Genomic DNA, 24070 nt, shown 5'->3' on the forward strand with positions numbered 1-24070 from the left:
GTTTCTAGGACATGCCAGGCTTACCCACAGCTTATCACCGAGCCATTTGATGTGGAGGCTCGCTCCAAAATACAAATGGCCCGGGGTCCCCGGCAGCTTGCTACAATCTACTAAAAGGACTCTTTTCTAGATGAGGTTCCTTGATGTGTTCGACAAGAGGCAGCCTGGAGCACAAAACCTCACCCGCTCAGGCCTTCTCCCCCCCACATCCCACCAGGCTCCTTTGGCTACGCCGATGCAGGAAAGGCCCAGTCTCCTGAGGACTGGCCCTTGACCAGCTTCTGGGAGTTGAGCTCTGAACCCTTGCAATCGTCTGCCTCATCAGGGGTTTTGCACGCCAGAGGCCTGGGGCCACCTGGCCCCGGTCTGATCAGATGCTTTATGCTAACTTGATGTGGCGTAAATACCTGCTTTTGCTCTGGGGGGCTGGAGAACTACAATCACGATGGGTACTCTGTGCTCACGTGACTGATCCCCAGTAAAAACTCGGGGCCCCAAGGCTCTGGTCAGCTTCCCCGTTGACAACCCTTAGCACGTGCTGTCACTCACCGCAGCTGGGAGGATGAAGCACATCTGTGTGACTCCACGGGGAGAGGACACCTGGGGTTTCCACCTGGTTTTTCCTGGACTGTGCCGCATGGGTTCTTACCCTCTGCTAATTTTAATCTGTATCCTTTTGCTGTAATAAACCATGACTGGGAGCATACCAGTGTTTTCTGGCTCTCGTGGGTCCTCCGGGTCGATCCCCAATCTCAGGAGGGTCTCGCGGACCTTCACAGGAACGCCAGTAACCTAATCTGAATGGTCTTAGCTCTACGTGCTCATTTGGGACTTGGTGACCATCAACCAGAGCACGCTTGGGCAGAGGACGTTTTAAGAAGAGCGAAGGAACAGTGAGGAGGTACCGACCCACATCTAGTAGCACCAGCTCTGGTTGCATCTGCAAATCTCTGAAATCTGTTCCCTTCTCCTCGTCAGCCTAATCTTGGCTACCACCTTTTCTCCTGACTCGCTTCCCTGTTCCATCCCTTCCCCAGTTTGATGCCAGAGAGCGCCTCTAAAAATAGACTTCCCACTTAGAACGCTTCGGTGCTGTCTCACTGCCTCCACAGTCACGTTCTCGATCCTCACCAGGGCTTCCTGTATCTCGGCGCCTTCACGCACACTCCTCTCCGCCCTGTCGACTTAGCACCTAGGGCACATTCTTCACGCGTCGGCTTACGTGTCACCTCTCCAACGAAGCCACCCGTTGTCCCCACACCGGGCCTGGTCTCTCTGGCACCCACTACCACACCCTGTTCTTTCACCACTGTGGCCGGGCTCCATACAGGTCCGCTTAGTGTAATATTCCTGGTCACTTAACGCTCGTCTTTTCCACCAGAGGATGAGCTCGAGCAGCGCAGGGACTTCCGGCACTGCTGTGACTACAGCATGTTCCTAGTGGCACAGGGCTTGGCACCTCAGAGATGCCCGGTACATGTCTGTTGGCGGTTTTGAGTCGTGGGGGAGAGAGAGTCTAGAAGGCACAGAAGAAACGCTAAAAGCTTTGGACAGGAAGAGGCAGCCTGTTGAATACCTGGTTGGTTACCACGCTTTCTGAAATATTTTGCCAAAAAACATAAGTACACGCATATAAACCATCCCACAGAGCCTGTTAATAGAAAATACTTTCATAGGCTGAAAGGACTGGCCAGAAGCTGGAAGAATCCACGGCCAAGGCACATCGTACTCACAGAGGATTTGGCGGGGGGGAAGGGTACTGCCCATGTAACGAGCTGAGCCCCTCCACAGGGACCTAGCGGCACGGATTCAGTAAGCACCCGTTTCCAAGAAAGCATGCCCCGGAGGAAGTGGGGTACGGGGACATTTTACGTGTATACTGAGAGCCCACAGCCAGTGTTAGAGGAAGGCTGTCCACTGTGAAATTCTGTGGGGAGCCCTGGTGGGCTGACAGCCAGTGACAATGATTTCCGCCCTCTCGTTGCCACTGATACACTGCCAATGTCTGAGGCTTGGACGATTGGTCAGTCCAAGCCACGGTCTCCTCCACTCTAGCCTTTTCTCTAGCTCAGCTCGAGGATGCCCCGTCCAGCCCCTACCCTGGCTCTTGAGGCCCCTCAGAGATCATGTGGCCCATCTTCCCTCACCAAGCTGCCACCTCCTGGACAGCATCCCCTGGTGCGAGGTTATCAGATTTCCCCAGGACCTAGGGGGGGTAAAACGTAGCTGACCGGTTTGTGCGTACCTCACTTAGAACATCTGCCTTATGTTACACAGAAGAGCATTTTCAATTTGGATTCGGCACGCTGCCAGACGCTCATCCTAAAACTCATACACGAATGTTTGGGTAAACGTCACACTGTCAAAAAAAATGTCTTCCTGGGGTGATTCTACTGCTGGTGATCTGAAGTGACTGGGTTGTAAAAGCATTTCCCGGCCAAAGGGAAGGCAGTCACCGACCCCAGACCATGGAAATTTTACAAGGAGGAACTAAATCATCACTCCAAGGCAAAGAAGAAATCTCGTGCATGGGGGTATGGGAAATTTAAGAACGTTATTTCTTAGGAAAGTAGTCGGTCGAGCTGTATTTTTGGTGTTTTGCGTCGCATGTCTTTACAAGCAGAGAAGCAGATCTCTCCACGTTTCCAATATTCTGTCAAACCATCGAAAGGCAACCCGAGACGGGGGAGAAAGAAGAAAGGTGCACGTACCCCAGGGATGAAGCGGACCATAGGTTTATCTTGACGCGATCCTCCCAGGGTCTCCCCGTCTCCATCCCTCCTGAGGGCGATTATGCTATGCCTCCACTCAGAGAAGCCCCTAGACCTTGAAAGTTTCCATGTATTATTACCTTATGAGTTTTTCAAAAGCTTCCTTTTCTTTCCGCAAAGCAGTGAGATAGCGCTGTTCCTCTGTTGAGCCTCCGTATATAAGAAAGTAAACCCTGCCAGTTAAAACAGAACTCTTTTAGGCTGTAAAAACATAATTTTTAATCCCTAAAAGGACGAGCACAGCACAGCATTTGAAATCAGCAACATAGAGGGCTGCAATAATAAATATTTGACCAAGAATAAAAGGTACCATTAATCACACACCTAAAAACGAAGCTGCCTAAACCCCCACCTGTTAAAAGTCTCATTACCACATTTTTTTGCCCTCTTCACAGAAAGGAGGAACAGAGTTTAGGTAAACACTGAAATATAACTAGAGGGAGAGAGTAAGTCTTGCCTCAGAAGTATAAACAAATCAGAAAACACAGAATCTCGGCGGCTTCTCTTTTGTCACTTTTCTCTTTACCCCTCTGCCAAACGATAATTTGAAAAGCTGGCTGCTAGTTATAAAACGCAGCTTGTGAAAGTTCATGCCAGCGAGAAATAAACACATGAAATCTATATGACCTTTATCTTCCTTCTCGGTTCTTTTTTACCCATGTCTTAACAGAACCGAGTCAGTGCACGTTTTATATAAACACATGAGCATGGAAGACATATGGATGCTATCAGCCTCAAGACAATAATTCGATATATTATTTTCTCTTAGGAAGGGCAGCTTTCCTATCTTGTTTGTTGCTAAGAGGCTGAATTAAGCACCTTGTCTGTCCTCCTTCTTCACCTTTTACTGGAGGTTTTCAGCCCTCAACTTTTCTTCCAGATGTCATACTCCTAGGTTATCTTTGAAGTGTGGACCGCTCAAAAACAAAAAAACATACAAAAAAAAACATTGGACAATGAGTCCAGAGACCTCAGCTGTCCCCCAGAAGGGCGACATGGCCACGGGCAAGTAACTCATCACTTCTGGGCCTCAGTTTCCCACTGATGGAGACAGCAGTGGAACCCCAAGGTCCCTTCCAATTCTCACATTTTGTTTTCAAATATCACACTGTTCCATTCTCAGGCAACAGACAACTTTACAGCGAACAAGCTATCTACACAGGTGATCAATAGCAAAGTATGAAAAATCTACCAGCCTATAATTATTTGACCAGCTTCGTCCAATCTCTTTATCCTGTGTTATTTCTGACCCACCTGCTCCATTCATCTCTGCTCGGGAAGATTGTGTCAGTTAAGCCGCTAGGAAGGTTTCTTTTGGCTCTGTTTTTGGTTCAGACTGAGTTCAGGATATTAATTTTGCTGTTTATTTCCTTCAGATAATTGGAGGGCCAGAACACTATATTCTTTGAGAGGCATCATTTTCTCAATCTGATATTTCTCTAGATTTTTTTAGCTGCTAATTCTTGAAACTCAAGAAAACTTGGTACAACAATTCCCCAAACACTTTCGTTTTATGTGGATGTAACTTAGAGTCACTTCAAATTTATATGGATGACCTTTCAGAAGATCGAAATTACGGAGGTGAGTCATAACTACAGTAATTTTTGGTGGAGGTTATGATATTATAGATTTTCTGGCCTTGTTCAGATCCAGCACCCCAGAAGCTACAACCAATGCATAAGGCACACAGTATGGAACAGCAGGGCAGTAAGTAATGGGAATACAAATCATTCCCTAGATTTGTTGTTCTGCTAGACATCTGACACGCTTCATATGCAAACTTCCTAGATTGGTCAGAAAGCAAAAGAAGGTTTCATAAACTCCACCCACCCATCATGACAACAGAATGTTAAAGACAATCCATGTGTAGCTGGTGCAGTGTCTGTGTTAAAGCCTGAAGAACTGTGGGATTGGAGTCTTTCAGAAATAGTTCAACAGATGGAATATTACTTGGCCACGAAAAAGAATGAAATCTTGCCATCTGCCACAACGTGAATGGACCTCAAGGACAGTGTGCTAGGCGAAATAAGCCAGACAGAGAAAGACAAATAAATACCATATGATTTCACTTATAAGTGGAATCTAAAAAGAAACAAAACAAATGAACAAACAACAACAGAGAGAGAGACTCAGACAGCGAACACAGTGATGGTTGCCAGAGGGGGTGTGCGGAGAATGGGCAGAATGGGCGATGGGGATGAAGAGGTACAAACTTATAAAATAAATAAGCCGCGGGATGAAAAGTACAGCATTGGGAATATAGGCGATGATATCGTAACACACTTATCATGGTGAGCATTTTAGAACGTATATAATTGCCCAATCACTGTGTTGTACGCCTGAAACTAATCGAACAGGTCAAGCTATACTTCAATAACAAAGATATATATATCTATATCTATATATAGATATATATAGATATATATATATATGCATCAAAAAAGAGAGAGGAAAGAGCTCATGTTCTTTATAACTTGCCTCAGAGGTTTCCCGGGCCTACCCGCCCGGTAAATCTCAAGCTGGCGAACAAACGTTAGCTCGGCGTCGTACAGAACCACGTATCTCGGTTCCACCTCGTGCAGCACCCTTGTCAGAGCGTAGGGGTCACTGCAGCCCAAGAGAGGGTGGATGATGGTGAGCGGGTCTTTCAGTATTCCATAAGCGGCATCGGATGACAAGTTTAAGTCAAATTCCTCGTGCTTGATTTCTTCTAAGGAACTGTCTGGGCTACTGCCCGTGTCTCCAGGACAGCCTTCCTTGGCATCCCCTTCCTCTTCCGGTTCTTCAGGCTTTCCTATCATCTGTGTTAAAGTTAACCGCCGCTTCTTCTTCTTGAGAGTCCTTTCTTTGGGGGCAGCCCTCTGTTTGCTGTGGGGGTCTTTAGGCCTTTTGTGAGATTTCGCCATTCTCTTTGCACTGTCCTCATTTCTAAATTGCACCCACACGTCCTCGGCTTTGCTGTCCCTCTCAAAGGTCTTCCTGTAGAGCCTCAACAAGAAGGCCTCTGCTCCGATCGTGATATACTCTCTCAGCTGGGAACACGTTCGCTCATCACTTGCACAAATCAGTACCTGACCTAAAATTACCAAACAGCGTAATGTTACCATTACCTCACGTGTCCCCCCACTGCCACCACACCCCCGTTCTCTGTCCGCCTGCTCGCCTCCTCCCCTGACAAAGAAGACACATCTTACCCCTTGGCGCATTTACAATCTGTTTAAAAAGGGTCTCAGATGCTTATCAAATGCTTTCCCTCTCTGACAGGATTAGTGAAATCTTTTGAGTAAAGTTGAATCCAGAAACATTTAGTCTTAGGAAAGCCTAGCCGTGGTATAATGGAGGCTTTACAGAAGCTCTTTTTAATTAATAATTTTCCAGAGGATTTTATATGCCAAAATAAATTCCAAATGGATTACTGAGTCAAATGTTAAATATTAAATCATTAAAAAAAAAGGCAACTACTCTCCATCTCTGTGGATGGAGATGATTTTCTAGGCTTAAAAACAGTGGAAGATATCTCAGACAAGACTGATATCTATAATCTGAGAGGGACTCTATATAAGAAAAAAACTGTGCATTAAGAAAGCTAAAGACAGAAAAATGACTTTACAAAACAACTATCATAAATGATAGTATCTTTAATATATAAAAAGCCAATACAAACCGAGGACATACCCTAATTTGGCCAAGGAAAAGAAAGACAATTCACCAAAGAGGAGAAAGCATTAAGAAAACATTGAGCTTGGGGCGCCTGGGTGGCTCAGTCGGTTACAAGTCCGACTTCAGCTCAGGTCATGATCTTATAGCTCATGAGTTCGAGCCCCACATCGGGCTCTGTGCTGACAGTTCAGAGCCTGGAGCCTGCTTCCGATTCTGTGTCTCTCTCTCTCTGACCCTTTCATGCTTGTGCTCTGTCTCTCTCTCTCAAAAATAAATAAACATTAAAAACCATTTTTTACATTAAAAAAAGAAAACATTGAGCTTAGCAAACACCAAATTTCAAATGAACATTTTTCTCCAAATTAATAAAATTGTTACACATATGTATGTATATACACACACGAATATATGATCTCCAGTCACTGCTAAGTGAAAAAGAGATGAGCTCTTACATTGCTAGAAGAAATGAAAACTCATAAAAATTTCATGTAAGTCAAATGTGGTAATATGTCTCAAGAACGTTATCATTTGACTTGCTAATTATATATCCAGAAATTACACTGCACTGTGACCTTAACAATGTGAAACAGAAAATACAGAAAAGAAAACCTGGAGGAAATACACCAACGTGGCTTCTAGACATAATTTTTTTTCCCTTCTCTTTTTTCTTGGTACTTTTCAATTTTCCTAAGGGAGCAGGCATGACTCGGAGTCTTAAATCAAAGTACCATACGTTCTCAGATAATATCACCAGCGTATTTACTCATGTGAGAATTATGTGCTTGCCTTTACTGATTCATAGGAGTTCAAAGTCTCAATAGACTAAAGAAAAATCTAGTTTTTTTAAACATCTGGTTTTGGGGCGCCTGGGGGGGTCAGTCGGTTAAGTGTCTGACTTTGGCTCAGTCATGATCTCACGGTTTGTGGGCTCGAGCCCCACGTCAGGCTCTGTGCTGACAGCTCGGAGCCTGGAGCCTGTTTCAGATTCTGTGTCTCCCTCTCTCTCTGTCCCTCCCCTGCTTGTGCTCTGCCTCTGTCGCTCTCTCCAAAATAAATAAACATTAAAAAAAAAAAAAAGTAAATATCTGGTTTTATTTAAAAAAAATTTTTAGTGGGATTGGTCTACGATGCTCATCTACTAGTATACTCATGCTTGAAGAGAGGGGCCCTAAAATCTGGCATTTTTTTTTTCAGGGCCACGTCAGTGTTGATCCATAGAACAGTTGAGACGTCTTTGGAAAGACACCTGCTGAGAATATAAAACAAGCCCATTAGCTTTCTCCTCGGGGGATTCTAGATTGAAATCGTGGTGAATGTGTATGTGGAGATTAGCTGCATCTTTTTTTTTTTTTTTTTTTTTTTAATTTTTTTTCATGTTTATTTATTTTTGAGAGAGAGAGAGAGAGAGAGAGAGCACATGTGGGGAGGGGGCAGAGAGAGAGGGAGACACAGAATCGGAAACAGGCTCCAGGCTCTGAGCCATCAGCCCAGAGCCCGACGCGGGGCTCGAACTCACGGACCGTGAGATCGTGACCTGGTTGAAGTCGGACGCTTAACCGACTGCGCCACCCAGGCGCCCCTAGCTGCATCTTTAAATAGAAGTCCTGAGAAGTCAACCAGCCCAGCAAGACAGCCTGCTTTCTACAAGTATGCAAGGATTCAACCAGGAGAAAATCACATCAAACGAACAGAAAGGAGGCTGCCACTAGGATTTCTGTGTTCATCTGGCACTTATTCTTTTACGTCTGATAAACAAAATAACAGTAAGTTACTTTTTTTTTTTTAATTTTTATTTTTTAACATTTATTTTTGAGACAGAGAGAGACAGAGCATGAACGGGGCAGGGGCCGAGAGAGAGGGAGACACAGAACCGGAAGCAGGCTCCAGGCTCTGAGCTGTCAGCCTAGAGCCCGACTCGGGGTTCGAACTCACAGACCGCGAGATCATGACCTGAGCTGAAGTCGGACGCTTAACCGACTGAGCCACCCAGGCGCCCCAATAACAGTAAGTTACTTTTAAAGGACTAATAACAAAGACTCATTTGCTCCATTTTGAAAGCAAATGTCCTCTTCTCTTTTTTTCCTACCTGGACCCCCAAGCGCTTCGCTCTCCTTATTTTCCGCCTCAATTTCTTTCAGTACTTCGGTCAGAGCTTCCCACTTCGGGTTGCTTTCTAGCACCAATTCCTTTTTTGTTTCTGTATGGGAATAAAAGGATAACCTCATTCTCCAGGGTAGTATTCACCTGTAAAGTGTTCCACAGGCTTTCAAAACAACACAACACAGACAACACAAGCGTCATTCCAAAAGCTTGTTCTTTTGAGCTTCCTTCCTGATGCCAGATAGAAACTACTTTCTTGACAAACGTCTCTTTAAGGTCTAAATAGAAGATATTTGAAACCGACATTAACAGAGGTTTCATAGTGGGGCGCCTGAGTGGCTCAGTCAGTTGAACATCCGCTCTTGGTTTCAGCTCAGGTCATGATCTCACGGATCATGGGTTTGAGCTCACATCAGGCTCTGTGCTTACAGCATGGAGGCTGCCTGGGATTCTCTCTCTCCCTCTTTCTCTGCCTCTCTCTGGCTTGCACACATGCTCTCTCTCAAAATAAATAAATGAACTTTAATTTAAAGGAAAGAGAGGTTTCATAGTGCCTTGAGAGAAAGTTACATGTACGTCATGAATTTCAGATGATTCTGTATTAGTTGTCAACCGTGATACTATATATAAGCTGCTACATAAAACGAAAGAATTAGTACAGAGGAAGAGTATTTATTATTTCTAATCCGCATGACTTTCACATTCCTGAAAATGGAATACAAGGAGACCACAATCAAACATTTCTGTAAGTACCCAAACGCATCACTAATGTATTTAAGTTTTGAACTAGACCTTTGAACTAGGCAGAAAGTCAGCATCAATCCTATCCCATGCTTTAAAAAAACCAATGATATTTGTCATACCCACTAGATAAGTATTGGAATAAACCTATTCTCGCCTCATTCTGGTATATTTATTTTTGTACAGCTAAAAGGAATGTTAAATATTCTGTTAAGACTGTAAGTGCCAAAAGTAGTTATTATTCTGAAGTAAAAAAAAAAAAAAATGTATCAATCAATAGTTCTTATATAGCAGTAAGAACACTCCTGACTGATATTTGGCAGTTGTTATCCGGAATCCTCTAACAACGGATTCTAGGACTTGCCACGCTGGATACTTTCAACTTACGTTACACATAACACGCCTTTAACATACAGGCACGCATTCTTCACACAGCTGAAGGAGACTGAGGCTTACACGTTGACTTGGTAAGAATTTTCACATCAAATACTTAAATAAGAGACACAGTTAAAGATGAAGCCTACAGGATACCTTGCACTTGTTCAATTTCCGTTTTTTCAGACACTTTGCCTTTTTTGTTCATTTTGGCATCTGGAAGATGATAAACCCTTGCTCGAGCATTAACAAACATCGAGGTGCTGGAGTCAAGAAAGAGCCAACCTAATATGAAAAGTTAAAAAAAAAAAAGGCCTTCAATTTGGGATGAATTTTAAAGACTCTCTGGTGGTCACATGCCCTATCTATACAACTGCCTGCCATCGTGTTCTCTGAACCGTACCTTCTCCCTTACTGAGGCCTCACTGTTTGATTAGGCCAGTGGGCTTTCAAAGTGTGGCCTACTGACCTCTGGGGGCCACCAAAATGTTTTCAGGGAGTCTGGACCTCAAAACTATTCTCAGATGAGTAATAATTCCTTATTTGGTTTTTTCCCCACTGTGTTGACATTTCTGGTAATGGTGCAAAAGCACTGGGGGGTAACACTGCTGGGCGCCTGAGCGTCATGAAGGCAGTAGAACCAAAGAGTACTAGTGGTCAATGTGTTCTTCACTGCTGTGCATTCGTAGCTTATTACTTAATGTCCCTGATGAAGCAATAAAAACTATTAATTGTAGGGGCGCTTGGGGGGCTCAGTTGGTGGAGTGTCTGACTCCTTCTTTCTGTTCAGGTCATGATCTTGAGGTTGTGGGACTGAGCCCTGCATCAGGCTCTGTGCTGAACATGGAGCCTGCTTAATATCCTTTCTCCCTCCCTCCCTCTCTCTCCCTCTGCCCCTTTTTCCTGCCTGCTTGCTCTCTCTCTCTCAAATAAAACAAAATAATTTTTAAAAGTTAAAAACATTACTAACGGTAGTAAATCTTGGCCTCAGAGGACAACGGACCCCATTTTGAAAATCAACGGTCTAGTCAAACAGTGACAGAGGTCACATTAGTGGGGCAGATGTGGCTAGTAGAAAAACAAGACGGTAGTCAACTGTTTAAGTATGTTTCTCTACAAATCTCTTCAGTCTTCAGCACTCTAGCTGATGAAACCCTAAACTCCCTTGCTGTTTCTTAGGAGAAAATGAATTTGAAGTTCTTAACAACTAAACTTCCAGAACACAACCTATTTCTAAGTTGGGGACTGCCTGTAATATACAGAGTCTTTTCTAGAAATAAAATTGCCCGGAATGGATATGAATATTTATTATTATACAGAACAGAAGTTCAGTAGGCGGAAACATTAGCTATCAATAAAACCTACATCCTTATGCTATGAACATAAAACGTAATTTGAAAGCTTAGTATACCGTGTAGTTGAATATAGCACTCCCCACATCTGATTCCCCAACAAAATCCGACACTTTATTCAAATCAGCTCCCATAATAATATTAGTATTTTTATCTCCCACCTGAATTCTGACCAAAAGCCTTCTCTGTCGCTCTCAGAGATTCCAGAAGATTAAGGAATGTGATACAATCATACTGAGAGAGATACTGCAGCAAAGTTCGTAATATCTTCAAATCCTGAACCAAGGACTTAGTCTTGGCTCCAAGCTGGTGCCACAAGGGATCCAGATAATGGCGGATTGTCTAAAACAAGAATACAGTTTAGTATGGCTAAAAATATATTCGATATAGCTATTATTTTTTTATTTATTATTTGAGAGAGAGAGCGAGCGAGCGTGGGAGCAGGGGAGAGGCAGAGAGAGGGAGAAAGGGAATTTCACACAGGCTCCACGCTGTCAGTGCTGAGCCTGATGTGGGGCTTGAGCTCATCAACCATGAGCTCATGACCTAAGCCAAATTCAGACGCTTAACTGACTGAGCCACCCAGGTGTCCCCGATCATTTGTTTTCATGAAACATCAAAGCTTACAGCTTAGACCCGCCCAGTTTCTGCCGAGTTTGGCTGTGACCCTATCCTGGATACATAAAGATGTGGGATCCAGCTGAACAGGGAACAGAGGGCACATACCAGGGAAACTACATGATATCAAATTAAATAACGACGTACCTTAACTCTGTGGTGTAAGTGATTTGCTTGGGGTTTTTTTCCCCCCAATGTGATTCATGGATGGAAAAGAATTTGTTAAATTAACAAGGGACTACATCTGAATATTTTCTGGGATCCTAAAGTGTTGCCTAAAATGAAGGCTAGCTTTGGCATGTACTATGTAGGTATCTACGTATCCACTGCTACGTATATACACGTCCTTCACAAACTGATTCTTTTTTTTTTTTTTTTTTTTTTTTACTGTTTATTTATTTTTGAGAGAGAGACAAGAGTGCGAGCAGGGGAGGGGCAGAGAGAGAGGGAAACACAGAATCTGAAGAAGTCTCCAGGCTCTGAGATGTCAGCACAGAGACCGACGCAGGGCTCGAATCCACGAACAGCGAAATCATGACCTGAGCTGAAGTCAGACTCTTAACCGACTGAACTACCCAGGCGCCCCACAAACTATTTCTTAACTAAAAAGGATAATACCTGTAGCATGCTATGGAAGGAGTATCACTACACGGCACCTTTTTACCCAACAAATTCATACTCAGAAGGAGTATCTGGGTGACCATATAATTTACTGTCCAATCTGGGGCTCTTATGAAAATGAAATTATATTATTAATAATCACTCCGGGACAACAGACAGATCCTAGAACTATCCTAGACAAACTGGGACATATAACTGCATGCCTGCTTTGTAAAATAATCTACAAAAGTTAAATTTTCTGGGCACCTGGGCAGCTCAGGCAGTTGAGCATCCGACTATCGATTGCTGCATGGTTGTGGGATCAAGCCACGCTCAGTGTGGAACCTGCTTAGGATTGCCCCTTCCCCACCCCCCCGCCCCGCCCCTCTCTCTCATTCATGCTCTCGCTCTCTCTCCTATACTTTTTTTAATGTTTATTTGTTTTTGAGAGAGACAGAGACAGAACACGAGCGGGTTAGGGGCGGAGAGAGAGGGAGACACAGAATCCAAAGCAGGCTCCAGGCTCTGAGCTGTCAGCACAGAGTCTCACACGGGGCTCGAACCCATGAACCATGAGATCATGACCTGAGCCAAAGTCGGACGGTCAACCAACTGAGCCACCCAGGTGCCCCTCGCTCTCTCTCTTAAACAAATGTTAATTTTCTGGGGCGCCTGGGTGGTTCAGTTGGTTAAGCATCCCACTTCGGCTTGGGTCATGATCTCACGGTTCGTGGGTCTGAGCCCCGAGTCAGTCTCTGGGCTGACAGCTTGGAGCCTGGAGCCTGCTTCGGGTTCTGTGTCTCCCTCTGTCTCTGCCCCTCCCTTGCTCATGCTCTGTCTTTCTCTGTCTCTCTAAATAAATAAATAAATAAATAAATAAATAAATAAATAAATAAATAAATGTTAAAAAAATTAAATAAATAAAAAATAAAAAAATTTTACAAATGTTAATTTTCTAACAAGATGAGAGTCATGTCTGCATTTACATCTGGTTGCTGAAAGAATACCCAAAATAATACTTTGACCTTTACCAGGGAATGAGAAACAGAAACTTAGTACAAAACCTATCAGGTTATATTTTGTTTTTTAATAAGGACGCACACATTCTATTAAAAGAATGGGAAGGGTTTTTTTTGTGGTTTTTCTTTGTGGCTTCACATGCACTAAACTGTAAGAACAGAGGAACAAAACATAATGTAATTAGTTTTATGTATCATTATTTCAATAGAAGCACTTTCTGGAAGAATCAGAGATATGAGGAGTTAAATTTTTCCTTTTAAATAATCACTGTGAATTATTTCCAGTGACACACAGATGCACTCAGAGCTTAAAAGACAGGAACTTGTTCCACCAAAATATAGAAAAAAAAAAAAAAGCTGCCAGGAGTTTTTTTAAAAGTCAGCGTTTTCTGGATCTACAATTCCATTTTAGACATTTACGCATCTGTATTAATATTCATCTACAATAGAAAACATCAGTTAGAATAAAAGTTCCTTGAACTAAAAGTCTTAACATTTTCTCAACTGAAAACGTAATTTTAGGACACAGCAAGGTTCACATTCCTCAGTAATGAAAACTCGTCCCAGTTATTTTTATTCCAAACAGAAGATCATAAATTATGAAAGCATTCTCATGTAAAACTCTTCTATCTGTAGATATCCAAATGCTGCCATTTCAGAGCAAAAAGGTTATTTTTCCTTCTCTTAATTATACTTGAAATACAAGATAACCACTGTATAACTGCAAAAATAAAGAGTTGTGCTTACAGGTCAATCCATGTATTCTACTACAAATTATTACTCTCCAGTAAACTGAACAGGTTGTACTTAAATCACCTCCAGATTAGTTTTAAAATAACAACAATTTCTGGGGCGCCTGGGCGGCTCAGTCAGTTAAGCGTCCGACTTCGGCTCAGGTCATGATCTCACAGTTTGTGAGTTCGAGCCCCGCACTGGGCTCTTTGCTGACAGCTCAGAGCCTGGAGCCTGCTTCGGGTTCTGTGTCTCCCTCCCTCTGTGCCCCTCCCCTGCTCACACTCTGTCTCTCTGTCTTTCTCAAAAATGCATATAAAAAAACATTTAAAAAAATAACAGCAATATCCTATTGAGGACACTGCAATTAGCAAAAGAACTTGGATTCTTTAAAGCTATAACCTAACACACTGCGCTTACAAGGAAAAGAGGCAGAGTACCTTGTCAAACGGTTTTCCAATAGCATTTTCTAAAGACAAATCTTCAACTTCGAGCGATGGGTTGTGGCATTTCAGTTCTTTCAGACACGCATTTAGGATGTCCAGGATGGCAGTCTGTATGGCGAGCATGGCAGGCGTCATAGAAACGTGAATTTCTACAACTTCAGGTTTGTGCTGTTCTAAGAATGAGTTTACTGCTACATGGAACCTGAAGAGACAAATCGTTTCCAAACGTTTTCTCCGAGACCAGAAATAACACGGCTCTCAGTTTTTGCTCTCTCAGGGTTTTTGGAAATGCAACTAAGACACAAACCAAACAGACAGCAAAATGACAATGTTTTCAGAAGTACTTTTAATCTCAACGAAAGGATGCATTCGTTGAATAAGGCGGGGGGTCAGCAAAAATATGGTCTGGGTCCAAACCAGTGCCTGTTTTTTTTTTTTTTTAATGTTTATTTATTTTTGAGAGAGAGGGAGAGAGAGACAGAGCACAAGCAGGGGAGGGGCAGAGAGAGGGGGAGACACAGAATCCGAGGCAGGCTCCAGGCTCTGAGCCGTCAGCAGAGCCCGACGTGGGGCTGGAAACCATGAACCATGAGATCATGACCTGAGCCAAAGTCAGATGCTCAACCGAGTGAAGCCACCCAGGCGCCCCGTTTTTGTTGTTGTTTTTTTTTTCATTCCCTGTTTTTAGAAATAGTGTTATTGGAACACAGCCGTGCCCAGTGTTTATGTATTGTCTATGGCTGCTTTCCTGATGTAACAGCAGACTGGAAGCATTGTCACAAACCACATGGCCTGCAAAGCCCAAAATATTTACTATCAGGCCCTTCACAGAAAAAGCTTGCCTATCCTTGAGACAGCATAATCAAGAAAGGCAAAAGACCCTGGCAATTACTCTCAAATACCATGTAGTGTAACCAAAATACGTATCAGCATAGGTGCGAGAGGTTTGAACATTGGAACCTTCCGGGTTTTCCTAGACATTTACAGGAATTCTTCAAAAATCTTTATGCTTTGGGGCCCCTGAGTGGCTCAGTCAGTTAAGCGTCCGACTTCCGCTCAGGTCACGATCTCACGGTTCATGAGTTCGAGCTCCGCCTCAGGCTCTGTGTTGACTGCTCGGAGCCTGGAGCCTGCTTCGGATTCTGTGTCTCCGTCTCTCTGCCCCTTCCCTGCTCGTGCTCCGTCTCTCAAAAACAAATAAACGTTAAACAAAATTAATAAAACAATCTTTGTGCCTTATTCCCTGACGAGTAATTTTCAGAGGGAGTTTAGTTCTCCTAAACCTGTTATATACCTTAGGCTCTAGATTCCCTGGGTGTTGCGCTAAACGTAGAAGAAGCAATAAAGTGGCTGCCCTTGGATGGATGTGACGGGCTACCAGAAAAGGAAATATCAAATCCGTCTCTCCTTTTAAAATAATCACAAATGAGGTAACCATATGTTTCTATTTGATGCACTTGGTATGGACCCGCCTATCGTATGTCAAGTGCAATTCCTATAAATTTTACATCACTTTCAAGTGCACGCTTAAGTCGTAGTGGATTCTCTCACAGAAATCTGTCACATAAGGCTATTTACCTTGGCCACAGATACAGCTTCCCTACGAAAAGATTTCGCATCACTCTTTCCACGTGACAAAAACCAGTGTCAAAGGCGACAGCATTGTCTGTGAAAGCTTTAATAAAACCACGCTTGTTTTTCTGGCGGAACAGACGCAAGATGAATGCTTCTTGACAAGACTCGATTATCCTGTGCGCTCTATACACCAAGATGCCTGGGAGGAGGAGATAATAATTTAGATTACAGAACAGACAAGGAAGTTCATGCTCGTTTTCATTCACTGATTTTACCACATTTCTCTTGAGCACAGGCGGTGTGCTCGTCTGGGCCGGAGATACAGCAGTGAACACACAGATGGCAATCTGTGTCCTTGCGGTACTTACGATACACAATATAAACAAAGAGACGATTTAGTGAGTTGTACAGCGATAAGGGCTGGGGAGGAAAAAAGGAATCCGAGGAGGAGGAGAGGGAGTGTGTGTGAGAGGTGATGGGGGGCAACTTTAGGCAGGGTCGCCTCGTTGAGGCTCTATCTGGGCCAAGGCTAGATGGAAAAGAGGAGGTGAGCCTTGTAACCACGTGCACCAAGACCGGTCCAGGATGAGGGGACAGTAAGAGCAAAGGCCCTGGGGTGGGGTGTGGCCGGCACGGCGGAGGAAGAGTTTCTGAAAGCAAAGTGCCTCGCTGACTCTCCTTTCATATGGGAACCAGATGTGGACTACAGAAAAGAGGGCCATTTCACAAGTCTGGGTAACATCTGTACCACCTACTAGAATAATTCAATTTTTGGAATCAGAGGATATTCAACTGAGAGATAAACTAGCCCATTAAAATACAGACCTTTAATGAATATATTTACTACATCTGGGTTTGGGGGTGCTGTGATTAGGACACTTCTGAGATCACAAAAACAAGGAAATTATTATATATTTCCTTATTTATAAAATGAGAGCACTGACCAGATAACCTTTCTTTTGTGTGTATAATACATCCATGAGACATGACACATATATGCCATTTTGATGCAGTGTGATTAGCAAATTAGGAAGACGTATGAAATAAGAGTGCACGGATGTCATTTCTGAATCAAAAACTCAATTATTCTGTGATGATTCTTAGTCTTTGAGACCGACATCAAGCCAATTACCTTACATAAAAATTTGTCATAAATGTGCTTATGTGTTTTTGTACCAGTTCCCATGACTCCTAGCATCTGGGAAATGACATTAATAGTGATTTATGACCCCTTTTAGTAGTTCAGGAGGCTCAATTCAGATTCTGCTCTTTTGGCGTTTAAATTTTGGACTGAGGTGGAGAGAGCTACCATCTATTCTAGTTCTAGCTAAGCACACTATTTTTCAGATGTGCTAAAAATCAGTAAGTGTTATTCAGGAATTTACAGACAAAGGGTTTTCAATAACTGCAATACGTGTAGTAACAAATTTACAACTCGGAAAAGATCCTGGACTTAAGACGCTGGGCTTTTCCAAGTACTTTACTGGGCTACACTTTGCTGGCCTAGACTGAGATATTATATAAGGTTGAAGTGATAAAGGTGGGCTTCTAAAGGAAAGATGGGCCTCAATTTAAGACAATGTTCTGCTCCAGCTCACCTGGTGGCTCAGCTGGGTAAGCATCTGACTCGTGATCTCAGCTCAGGTCATCATCTCACGGTTTCGGTTCGTGAGATCGAGCCCCGTGAGATCCTGCCCAGAGCCTGCTTAGGATTCTCTCTCTTCTCCCTCTCTACCCCTCCCCCGCTCATGCACGTGTGCACACAGGTTCTCCCTTCTCTCAAAATAAATAAACAAACATTAAAAAAAGAAAAAAGAAAGAAAATGTTGAGTTCCGAAAGGCTGTCATTCTTTTGGAACCCAGATGGAAGAAGAGAATACTCCATCCCGGGCACTGGGGTCAGGTACTTTTGCAGACTTATTCATTTAATCCTCAGAATTCTATGATGTAGGTATTATTATGAGATCAGGAGAGGCAAACAGGTTGATCAAGGTCATCCGCCAAGCAATGGGAGGCTAAAGGTCCCAAACCATGTGTGCCTGAAGACAAAGCCTGGTTTCTCCTAAGTGACACCCCCTGAGGACTCCCCACCACCCCCGACACACCGTTTGAAAAACCAGCAACAAGAAAACACGAGCAGGTGTACTTCTGGGGGCAACTGCGGTCTCACCAAAGCCTCCTTACATTTCATTCTGATGCTCCCACAACAGTTCGTATCTCATCCTGTACTGCGAGTACTGCTTTCCACCTGCCTCCTCCACGACACCGCTCGAGGACAAGGACATCACAACAAGCAGTCATCAGAGAATGCTTGACTGTGTGCTGAGCATGAAGCTAAGAATTTTACAAACATGATCTCATTTCACCCGTGTGCTAAGCCTAAGAGGAAGGCACTATTACAGTCTCCCATTTATGGGTGAGTAAACGGAGTCCTGATGACATTAAGGAACGTGCCAGGGGTCACAACTTTGGTACACGGGGGAGGCGGGGTCAAACCCAGAGGGAGCCTAGCTCAAGAGTTCACCAGTCTCTTCGTTCATCTGTCTCCAGGACCTACCACATCCCTGCCAAACAAAGGACCCTTAGGACACTAAATGTTTGTTGAGTGAACAGAAAACTGGATTATAGCATGAACCTAACATGTAACATGGGAGGGTTTTTTTAAGCGTCCCGTGGAAAGCGTGTTCTGAGTTCTATTTGGGGATGTCAGGAGCTGTTTTAGCAATGAAAGCCTCCTGTTCTGTCTCCTGCCAGTACAACCAGGGTCGCTATCTACACAGTTCTCTCTGCACCGGGAAGTTGCGTTTGGCAGGGACCCTTGGGTGGGGTATGGTGGCGGATACCACAAGTAGCAATGGCAGTGGCGGAGGTGGGGGGGCAGGTTAGGGCCGGGGACATTCAGAACTTTCCGGAGGGTTACATGTCTCAAGGACTGCTGTTTGGTCTGTCAGAGTTGTGGTCAAAGTGTCATTGCCAGCCTGGCGGGAGCGGGGGGTGGGGGGTGGGGAATGATCCCTTGGGGAGCAGAATCCGGCGGGGTTCTTGTCTGGCATTGATTCACCTTCCATGCAGCGAAGCGGCGGCAGCAGCAGCGCCACCTTCATTATTGGCTGCTGATCAGATATGGGCCGGGAATTTTGCGCTTTTAATTAGGAACTACCTATAAGCTATAATTTGGAGGTTTCTTTGATTCATCCCGCTCTCTGCCTAAGTAGGTTGAACGGTTACTAAAAGTCAGAGCTATACTGACATCTAGTGGTAGTTCCGGTACACTGCCCCCATTTTATCCACTTAAAAAACAAACCAATATAAAACTAAGCTGAGAAGAAAGCAGCAAACAGTGAAAGACTTTACGATGCATCAGAATATCTGGTTATGAAAAGCCAATGCTTTTTTTTTTCTTTGCTATTATTTATCATTTAGTATGTACCACGCACTATACTGAGCCGTTTATTTTTACTCACTTAATCCTTAAGATAACTCTAGGAGGTGCTCTTTTTCTCAATTTAAGAAATGAACCCACAACTATATGGCCAACTCATTTTCGACAAAGCAGGAAGGAAAAATGGAAAAAAGTCTCTTTAACAAGTGGTGCTGGGAAAACTGGACAGCGACAAGCAGAAGGATGAACCAGACCACTTTCCTACACCATACACAAAAATAAACTCAAAATGGATCAAAGATCTAAATGTGAGAAAAGACACCATCAAAATCCTAGAGAACACAGGCAGCAACCTCTCTGACCTTGGCCGGAGCAACTTCTTACTAGATATGTTGCTGGAGGTAAAGGAAACAAAAGCAAAAATGAACTATTGGGACCTCATCAAGATAAAAAGCTTCTGCACAGCAAAGGAACAGTCAACAAAACTAAAAGGCAGCCTACAGAATGGGAGAATATATTCACAAAAGACATATCTGATAAAGGGTTGGCATCCAAAATCTACAAAGAACTTCTCAAACTCAACACCCAAAAAATAAATAACCCAGTGAAGAAATGGGCTGAAGACACGAATAGATACTTTTCCAAAGAAGACATCCAGATGGCCAATAGACACATGAAAAGATACTCAACATCACTCATCATCAGGGAAATAGAAATCAAAACCATGATGAGATAATACCTCATACCTGTCAGAGTGGCTAAGATTAACAACACAAGAAACAGCAGGTGTTGGTGAGGATGCGGAGAAAGAGGATCTCTTTTGCACTGCTGGTGGGAATGCAAACTGGTGCAGCCACTCTGGAAAACAGTATGGAGTTTCCTCAAGAAACTAAAAATAAAACGACCCTACAATCCAGCAATTGTACTATTAGGTATTTACCCAAAGGATACAAAAATACAGATTGGAAGGGGTATGTGCACCTGATGTTTATAGCAGCATTATCAACAGTAGCCAAATTATAGAAGGAGCCCAAGTGCCCATCAACTGGTGAATGGATACAGAAGATGTGGTGTATCTATCTATACGATGGAATATTACTTAGTCATTGAAAAGAATGACCCCTTCCCATTTGCAATGATGTGGATGGAGCTAGAGTGTATTATGCTAAGTCAATCAGAGGAAGACAAATACCATAGGATTTCACTCATGTGTGGAAATTCAAGAAACGAAACAGATGAACACGTGGGAAGTGGGCGGAGAGAAGAGAGGGAGACAAGCCATTCTTAACCACAGGGAACTGAGGGTTGACGGAGGGAGGGGGGTGGGGGATGGGCTAGATGGGGGATGGGTACTAAGGAGGGCACTTGTGATGAGCACTGGGGGTTGTAAGTGATCAATCACTGAATTCTACTCCTGAAATAATATTGCCCTGTATATGTTAACTAACTAAAATAAAAAAAAAAAAAAAAAAGAGAGAAAAGAGAACTGAGGCTCACCAAAATTACATAACTTCCTTCTGAGTGGTGGCATCCCCATTCAAAGCCAGGTGAGTCCGACCTCACCACCTGTGCCCCAGCTTATTACAGTTATAAATGTTATAAAATGTTACAAAAGTATAAAAACACTTTTCTTCAATCAGTGTACCATGAGCCACATAAAACATTCGTTCATACATTGATTCACTAAATGCTTCCTGAGGGTCTTCTGGGTCAGGGCAATAGTGGGATATACCATTATGAATGTCACAGTCGCTCTGCCCTCCAGAAGTTTACGGAAGATCACAGCTTATTCACACAACGTTCATTCAACAAATACGTGTTTAATACCCTGCGTATCAGGTTCTTAGCCTGCGATGAACAAATTGTTCCTTGTGCTTATGAAACTTGTTATCTAAGAGTGAGACAGAAAAATAAACTGGCAAATATAATGGGTTGTTCTTTAGTGCTATGACTGGGGAGAAGCACAGGATAACCCGAGGACAGAGAGGTAGGGTCCTCAAATGAGCTTTGGGGGAGATCAGAAAAGGTTGCCAAACAGATGAATAATAATGAGAACGAATTCCTTTTCTATATTAATTCTAGCTAAAATGAAGCCATTATTTCTCAAAATAATTAAGCAACGACTCAGTTTAATTTCAAATCACGGGGGGGAGAAAAACTCTTTAAAGAAAAAACCAAATATTTTAGGAAATATACAAAGAATATCTATAAACATTTCAAGGCTGATTAGGTTGGAAAAGCAAATGCCAGCCAATTACGAAGTATTAACCAGATGGGAGCTTAGAGAGCAAGGAAAAGTCATTCTTACTTATTCAGGCTACAAGTACTTTTTAAGCATCTAAAATGTGTCCGGTATTGTGCTAACCCCTGGGAGTACAATGCTGAGTCAAAACACCCAGTGCTGCCCCCAAGGAGGTTCTAGTTTAGACTTTAGCAGTGGGGACAGGCACAAAAAAGTGCTAGTTTGTATCATTATACAAATAATGACAAGGTGTCAAATTCTTACCAGTGATTAAATCTGAAGGTATTCTATTAGTCAAGAAGTCGACCACAAGTATCCGACTTGTTGCAAATATCACACCTCCTTGGGTGTAGACCTCGTAGCGACTGTTACTTGTGATTTCATTTGTTACCCGACGAGGGAGGTGTTCCACTCCTTCAATCTTCAGCTGACTGATAAAATACTCCTACATCAAATCAAGTGTGATTAGCAGTCTGTTTAATACAGGGCAGTTTTTACTAGGCGGCAAGGTCTTTGTATTTAAAAAGAGAGACAGGGAACTTGAGGAATATACAAACCAAGTTACCGCTTTGGGTGATCAACCAATCATCCACATGCAACCAGGCTTTTATTTTTGTTGGGTTTTTGGGTTTGTGCTGAGGCATCACTGCACTTGACTTACGAGCATTTTAACAACAATAACAAAGACTTTAAAACCCCCAGTTAAAACACTTCGGCTAGCTAGAAAACACTTGCCATCAAAGCCAGGTTTGCAGGCAAGCACAGGGTGTGAGGAGATCGCAAGGAATCCTCTTCCCAAGCCGAGTTTTAGACTGGCGGCTCTGTCCCCATCCGCCCCAGCGGGGCTTCAGGTCGGTGGGAGCTTGGCCCTTTGTGTCTTCAGGGCAACCCTTCCTCTCCTGGGGGCCCTGGGTTGTGCCAGGTACTGGGGATCCCTAGACAAATCAGACAGTATCCCTGCCCTCACGGAGTCTGTGGGCATTCTTCTCAGCGGCCACCTGCCTCCTGGCCACCTGCTCTACCTAGGGGCGCAGCAGACCTGTCAGACCAGGCTGCGCCACCTCTCAATGGCAAACGCCCCGTTTTGGCACAGGTGTATCCGTCTTCTGTCCTCAGTGCCCTCCATTCCTTAACCGCCAGGTCCTCAGCTTCCAGCTCCCTTCCCTTCTGACCCTCCGCCCCCTCCCCCCAGCCTGGGTCAACCCCCTCAGACCCTCCTCTTCCCTACAGGGCTCTCCCCAGTTTCAGTCTCTCCTTTCACATCCTGCAATTACCCTCTGAGACTCCCCCATCCCCGTCACTGTTCCCTTTTCCAGATCCCGCTCTTCTGACCCAACAGGCCCCATGGTACCCGGCCTGGGGCCTCTCTCATCGTCATCAAGGCTGCCTCCTCCGCAGCCGTCTCTGGCCATCGCGTCCTCTTCCGGGACCTCCAATCTTTCTCTCTGCCCCTCGCCTCCGGTGGTGACTCCCCTCCCCCTCTCCGAGCCCCTCCGTCCCTCTGCGTCCTTGCACCCTCGGCAGGGACCTGCAGCTGTCTCAGAGACCCCCGTTCCAAGCTCTTCCACCAGTGTCAGAGACTTGCACCCTGCTCGGGACCCCTCGCACCCTCGGTGTCCCCGCGCCGGTGTCAGGGGCTTGCGTCGGCCTCGAGACTCCTCCCACTCCCGTGTCCTCCCACCCGCGTCAGGAACCCGCGTCCGCCTCAAGGACCCCTCTCATCCTTCTCAGTGTCCCCGCGCCCGTGTCAGGGACGTGCATCCTCCAAGGGACCCCTCCCACCCTACGTCCTCGCGCCGGTGTCAGGGCCCTGCATCTGCCTCACGGACCCCCATTCAACGCCCTCCCCCGGCGCTAGGGACCGCCGGCGCCCTCAGAGGCCTCGCGCCCGCGCCGGGCCTGCATCCGCTCGGGAAGCCCCCAACTCTCTCGGGGACCCCCTCACCCCCGCGCCGGCAGCCGCACCTCCTCGGCCGGCTGCGTGTTGAGCACCAGCACCAGGCACGCGGGGTGGCAGTGCAGCCGGAGGAAGTGGTAGAGGAGCCGATCCGCGCCGAGCCCGCGGGCGCACACTACCAGCCCGTCCGCGTCCAGTAGTTCCAGCACCAGCTGCCGCTCATACTCCAGCAGCGGCGCCATAGCGGTCGGCCGAGCCGGCGGTACCGGCTCCATGGGCGCCCTTCCGGGGCCGCGGCCGAGCTCAGCCGAAGAGAGCCGAGAGGGAGCCGAGCTCTGCCGAAGAGAGCCGAGCGGGAGCCGAGCTCAGGGGAACAGAACCGAGCGGGAGCGGAGCTCAGGCGAACAGAACCGAGCGGGAGACGAGCTCAGCCGAACAGAGCCGAGCGGGAGACGAGCTCAACCGAACAGAGCCGAACGGGGGCCGAGCGCAGCCGAACAGAGCCGAGCGGGAGCCGAGCTCAGCCGAACAGAGCCGAGCGGGAGACGAGCGTCGGTCGA

The 24070-nt window shown here is 45.0% G+C and overlaps 1 protein-coding gene and 1 long non-coding RNA gene across 2 annotated transcripts in view; one reads left to right on the top strand and one right to left on the bottom strand.

The window, feature by feature from the left end:
• ERCC4 (ERCC excision repair 4, endonuclease catalytic subunit) overlaps positions 1 to 23827 on the bottom strand; it is a 33453-nt gene extending 9626 nt beyond the window's left edge. The window contains exons 1-9 of the mRNA XM_025916887.2: positions 23579 to 23827; positions 21878 to 22058; positions 15993 to 16188; positions 14409 to 14616; positions 11161 to 11341; positions 9804 to 9932; positions 8518 to 8628; positions 5250 to 5847; positions 2852 to 2944 (exon numbers count right to left, since the gene is read on the bottom strand). Of these exons, the coding sequence (XP_025772672.2) occupies positions 2852 to 2944; positions 5250 to 5847; positions 8518 to 8628; positions 9804 to 9932; positions 11161 to 11341; positions 14409 to 14616; positions 15993 to 16188; positions 21878 to 22058; positions 23579 to 23785 (1904 nt within the window). The 5' untranslated portion in view covers positions 23786 to 23827. The remainder of the gene's footprint in view (positions 1 to 2851; positions 2945 to 5249; positions 5848 to 8517; positions 8629 to 9803; positions 9933 to 11160; positions 11342 to 14408; positions 14617 to 15992; positions 16189 to 21877; positions 22059 to 23578) is intronic.
• Positions 9557 to 11393, top strand: LOC147573106 (uncharacterized). Its single transcript, XR_015245201.1, has 2 exons — positions 9557 to 9739; positions 11198 to 11393. It is a non-coding gene; the product is annotated as an uncharacterized LOC147573106 (long non-coding RNA).
• Positions 23828 to 24070: the final 243 nt, after the last annotated feature.

The sequence above is a fragment of the Puma concolor genome, chromosome E3 (genome assembly GCF_028749965.1).
Source record: "Puma concolor isolate L17-30 chromosome E3, mPumCon1.1.hap2, whole genome shotgun sequence".
Taxonomy (NCBI): domain Eukaryota; kingdom Metazoa; phylum Chordata; class Mammalia; order Carnivora; family Felidae; genus Puma; species Puma concolor.